The sequence below is a fragment of the Zeus faber genome, assembly GCF_960531495.2.
Source record: "Zeus faber genome assembly, chromosome: 10".
Lineage (NCBI taxonomy): Eukaryota > Metazoa > Chordata > Actinopteri > Zeiformes > Zeidae > Zeus > Zeus faber.
In genome coordinates, this window is record NC_137199.1 from 29,671,740 (window position 1) to 29,677,739 (window position 6,000).

The 6,000-nt window shown below is 47.1% G+C and overlaps 1 protein-coding gene across 1 annotated transcript in view; it reads right to left on the reverse strand.

The window, feature by feature from the left end:
• Positions 1-4,769, reverse strand: part of glrbb (glycine receptor, beta b) — a gene marked incomplete at both ends in the record, with an annotated part of 32,869 nt that extends 28,100 nt beyond the window's left edge. The window contains 2 exons of the mRNA XM_080007808.1: positions 2,707-2,813; positions 4,648-4,769. Of these exons, the coding sequence (XP_079863934.1) occupies positions 2,707-2,813; positions 4,648-4,769 (229 nt within the window). The remainder of the gene's footprint in view (positions 1-2,706; positions 2,814-4,647) is intronic.
• Between the last annotated feature and the right edge of the window lie 1,231 nt (positions 4,770-6,000).

Consider the following 6,000-nt stretch of genomic DNA (forward strand, 5'->3'; position numbering starts at 1 on the left):
TGAGACTCTCAATAGGAGGGTTTGGACTTTATTACTACAACTATGTTTCCAGTTAAATTGACAAATTCCTTGGCATATTCACGTTGTTGGAGCATTTCACTCAGGGAGCGGCTCGTCAGAGGCTTTCGTCGTGATTTAGGTTCGGCGCGGGGCAGGATTTATGGTTCCCGTGGAAGCACTCGGGTCCCCACGTCCGCTGCGCTAATAGAGTAATTAATACGGAGCTGAAGTTCTGCCCCATGCGCCGTGCTGCTAAACGAGTTATTATGGTAAATATTATGGACGTGTCAGGAGGACGGCACACATCTTTAAATGTCTCCTTGAGACACAATATGTGATAATACATATCAGTAGCAAGCAGGCCAAGTAAGCCTTGTATTCCTCTGCAAGGATACATGATAGTAAATATTTGATCCATATACACTGTATATACATACTGCATATATACTGTATACATATATATACAGTATATATAGAGTATATAGAAGCAGCCTTTCTGCTTTTTGGTGGAAAGCCAGTGTTACAGCTTCCATCCATTATTTCAATAATTCACCAGTTATTGCACCAGCACACAAGCAACATGGATGCTCTCCCGCTGTGATGCATCATGAACGCCTTAAAGAGTTTCCACAAAAAGCAATGACACGGAGGAGACGAGTGACTTATTACCCTTAATATATTTGGAGAACATTTTGTCATTTCTCGGAAGCTTGCAGCTTCCCCACAGTCAGCCTACGCCTCCTTCATACGAAAAACACCAGGATGACGACATCTGGTGAAAATCCGTCGTATGCAAACACTGGACACTACGCTGGCAAGTGTATTCCACAATGCACTGTGATAATGCTACTTCACTACGACAACAACCAAGAATGGTGCAGGTCGGGTGAGTCCAGCGGGGTCGACCGGACCGCTGAATTTAGTGTGACACGAAAAGGACGCGGCGTGATGCCACAGCACGTCTCCAACACGCGGATGGCAGATGGAGTGTTGATAAAAGTGGGCCGTTGCAACGGCGTTCCGGGGAAGCACCAGAGGCCTCCGGACAGGCCCAGGAAAAAGGAGGAGCTTCGTCTTCGTCCCGGTTTCACTCAGGCAGCGAGCAGCATTTTACCGAACGTGTGTTGGCAGAACACGCGATGATTCAAGCAGTTTCAGTCATCAGGCATTCTGAGAGTGAAAACAGGCTTCAAGTAAACCTAAACAGAGCAAAATGACTCAATGTCTGGAAACAAACCTTAAAATGGGTTCTATGAAACAAAATGTTTTCCATTAGAGATTCATCCCAGTTTTTGGCCCTTTTACTTCCTAAAAACATACGCATTAGGGATGTCACGATTCCGACTGGAAAGCGGAAATCGATTGAAATCAGCGTTTTGATTTCGGACTTTGAGATCAAAAGCGGGTTCGCGATCCTCCCCGTACCTTTTATTTAGGTAACACCGTTCGACATGGTCGTCATATGAGGGCGGTCAAGGTCCACCAGTCAACAAGTGCGGTGTTGGCTGGGGGTCGTTGACCGCGGCTCGCCCTGCCCCCAACCGACTTCCATGAAGTTTGGTTGGGAGTCGGGAGAGCGGCGTTCGGCTCCCGAGGGTCCGCTGCGCCGCGTCCCTCAACGCACACTGCACCCGCCCAGCCCACCCACGGCAGCAGCAACGAAATCTGAATGGAATTAGAATATTACAAAAGAATAAAAATGAAAATCAATCTTAGTTGATCCAGTTTGTCCCAGTGAACGCACATTAGAGAGAAATATCCCCGGTAATGGTATGCGAAGTCGGCGTCGACGCACGGAGCGTCTCCCTGGTCTCCGAGTGAGATTGCACCATAGACCAGAACGTCCAGTACTTCCACAATCACCGAGGTTCCGAACCGTCAACTGGCGGACCGTGCCAGGTGGCAGGCCAGGTCGCATTTGCCACCGGGTCGTGAGAACACAGGTTGGATTTTTCTCAGGGGCGATCTGCTCCGCAGCAGTGCAGCAGCAGCAGGAAACGGAGTAAATTAAATATATATAAAGTTTTTTGTGCTTTGTTTGGAGAGACGATTGCGCTGATCGGAGCTGCAGGTAGTAATTTGCCTTTATTCGATCAAATTTTATTTGATCATATTTTTGTAATTATTTATCATTTTGAATATTCAAATAAAAGCCAGTTATTGCGAAAGAAGTGTTTTTCTTTACAAATCAAGACTCGATAGTCTAACGATGGCATAGACGTCAGTGCTGAAAAACAAATGTTGAAACCGAAAAACGAATCGTGACCTTAAAATTGAAAGTCAAATCGAATCGTGTATTTGGAGAATCGGGACACCCCTAATATCCATCGGAAACAGAACAAAGAAAAATAACTTTTTCTACCAAACTCTTAATCACAAATAACACAATCAAGTAATTAATAAGTGTGGCACACACATCACAAGAAACTCCACCTGGAGTGCAGCACACAGAAGAAGGTGCTTGTATGAGGGAACGATGGCGGCGAGACGGAGCCGTGTGGCGTCATTTTACGCGACTTGAGAAAAAAACTAGAGTGCTCACTGGGATGAAGCTGGTGACGACACGGCTTGTCGACTAATCGGCTGAAATTCTTGTGAGTCGTCAACCACAAAAAAAAAAAAAAAAATTGGAAACGCCCATCCCTATCCCACTGAGTGAGTGGTTGAGAGAGAGAGAGAGAGAGAGAGGGAGAGAGAGAGACTTGCCTTTGAAGTTGGGTCTGATCCGGGGGTCGTAGCTGATCAGTAACCTGTTCAAGATGTTGCTGGTGGAGTTGACGGGGACTCGCGCCAGGTCCTCGGACGACAGCTGCCTGCAGAGCCGAGCGTTGGACGGCGCCACATTAGCGTTTCAATTCCTCACACATGCACTTTGCTTTCCACTCTGTTATATTTTGATTTGATTAGACACTAATGTGCAGAGAGCAGCCGCCGTCGCCGCCGCCGCTCGGTGACTGAATTAGCCCGGGTGCCGGACCACCCAGGCAGTGTTACCATTAGCGAGCGCTAAGAAATGGAACGCGGTGCCGTTCTGAGACATTTCCAGATCGTGATTAAGGTAAAGCACGCTCGGTTCTTCAAGCCTTGAAGAGGAACACTGCCCTGACCTCCCGGGAAGTCGGCGGAGCGGACCTAACGTCGTGCCAAGCGCGCTCTCTCAGCGTCGGGCGTTTTTTTTTTTGTTTTTTTTCTCCCCCCGAACATCGGGGGCTCTGGCATTTGTTTTCCGAGGGGGCTGATTGCTGAAAGAAAGGCGGCCATGAAGGGAGAAACGCAGAGGGGTTTTGGCAGCGGCAAGAGGAAAGAATGGAGGGCCTCCACGTGGGTGGCGGCGAGCACTTTACATATCATTATGTAAACCTTAGCGCTCGGCGGGAGCACGTCTACGTTTAGTGGCTCGACTGATCAAAGAGGGGCTGACGAGTCCCACCAGCCAAAGCTCCCTCTTCCCGCCCTCTGAGTGAGAGTTGTGACAACCCCGGAGAAGAGGAGCTTAGTGGAACCGGGGGGCTTCCTGATCAACAGCCATGTGCGGCACGTAGCACAGTGGGGCAGGGAACCAGGCGCAGATCACACCCTCCACGGCTCGGCACCAGAAGTTCCCCCTCTCGCGTCTCGAGTCATTTGTCACCATTTAAGGAATTTAAGGTTTTTGTGTGTGTTTTTTTTTTTATCACTGTACATCACATCATTTAGCAGATGCCTTCGTCCAGAGTGACTGACTGAATGCATTTGCCAACAACAGTCATGGAACTCATTGTATCATGGTTCACATCAGCAAAGCCTTCAAGAGGAACGGGTAACATTGGTTGAGTCAGTGTTTTGAGGTTGTTTTATATGAGGTCAGCGCAGGTGGGGTCCAGATGTGTCCTCGGGGGATGGGTCTCCAGATCGCGATAGGGATTGGTCCATCCCGACACTAGAGGGCGCTGTGTCCACCACTGCAGCGCCAGAGACGGGAGGAGTCGCAACTGGGACGAGCGACTTCTGAGTGAAACCCTGTCGCCACGGCGACGTCGAGGTGACGACGATCAACCGTCGGATCCAATGATTGGAATGACCAATGAATGCAGACATGGAGAGACAGTTCCCTGCACCACCTGTCGGCCGCACGTTGCTATGAACCATGTACATTTTCATACGGCTTCGGATAGGAAAAACCAAACTAAATAAGCGATGCAGCTCCACCTGTTGGGACAGAGGACGTTTTCTTGAGCTAAAGCCGCCTGCAACGCCTGGATGAAAAATGTATCTCCCAATTACTGGACATGTTTCCAATCTCCTGCTCCATCAGCCCCGGCCCTCCTGCTCTCCAGGTCACCTTGGACCACTCACTGCCACAAGGGCCCGTTTTCCATCGCTCTTCTCATCCGCCACAACGCAACGGAGGAACAAGCCTCGCTCTACGCTCAGGACGGCGTCGTCTCCCCCCGCATGGAGGAAACTGAAGCTCCACCCATTCAGGATCCACCTCCATTGAGCGCCGCAGCTGGGAAGGATCTTCAGGTCCTTTTAGCGCTGCGTACGGTAAGGACTGGGAAGGAGCCCTACAGCACGGAACGGTTTGGTCTCTGCTTTGAATGAACTCTCATTAAATCTTTTATTGCATTTTAAAGCTTGTTGTAAAAATAGAAAAAGTCCACTTACGAGGGGCAGTAAACCTGCTTCCCTTTCTTCTTCCCTTTCTTGTTGCCCTTCTCTTTGGCAGATGCTTGGTCCCAGCAGGCGCTGAGCACCAGCAGACAGAAGGCCAGCTTCCACACACTCATCCTCAGCCCAGTCGAATCCTCCACCTGCAGAGAAAACAAATTTGTTTGAGCGTTTTTCGGGTGGAGTTCAGTCGTCCTCACCCTCCGTCCGACCCCAAAGGACGGTCAGTCAGGACGGTTCCTCTACAACACAACAATGACAAAAATGTTCTGGATATTTAAGGGCATCGTCAAAGATTTTCATCCTTATTTACGTTTATTAGTTCAACCTTTTTTTTTCACAGCAGGGATCCTCAATTTGAGCAGGAGATCACAGCCTCCGTTTGATAAGATTAGGTGTCTGAGTCCAAACCTCCATACCTCATCCAAACAGTCATTAGCGTTCATTCTCTAACGGTACTTATGTCTTGGGAATGGAATTATGATTAAACGATTAATGTCTAACTGCCAACCCCTTGGAACCTCTTGAAGGACCCCTAGGGGTCCCCCAACCCCATGTTGAAGACCACTGCATTAGTTGTACTGCGGCCACCCAGTTATTCAGGTATATTAAACATAGAAAAATAAATTGACAAATAGAATATTTGTCAATTAATTTTGCTTGAATTATGTGGTTATACTTTTAAGAATATATGAAATGATGCAATAATTGGTATAATATGCAATATACCTATTTTATTATTGGATGTATTCCACATTCTATTGAAAAATAAAGATAAACATAGAATATATATATATATATATATATATATATCATAATGATATATATAACCCTAACCCTATAAATAAATAAAAAAAATAAAATAAAAAATAAAAAATTATATATAGGAGTTATATATGTATACACTACATGAAACACTACTATATTTCCATATCTGTTTTCACCAGATGTTTCCATAATAAACCAAATAAGGAACATTTTTTGTGATGCCAACTGACGCTGCCTTTACACAGAAAAGCTCAAAGTAAAAAACGTTTTAATCTCCGGGGGATTCGGTCAGTGTGAATCCTTAGAGCGTCCACGTCCGTCCGTGTTCCCGCAGGTGGGCACGTGAGAGCCCAGGGAGGGCGTCCGTGCACGTCCAGGGCGTTGGTAGAGACGGGTCAATAAACAACAATAACGGACTGACAAAAAACCAGTCCTCACGCTGGTGTAAGGCCTGAAAAATACAGATACGGCCGCTGTGAGAGGTCTTTGGACATGAAATACAATGAGATTTATTATCTGTTGTGTTATGGGCTGTGTTCCTGCCTCAAGCCCGTTTGGACCGTTTCTTCTTGTATGTTTAAA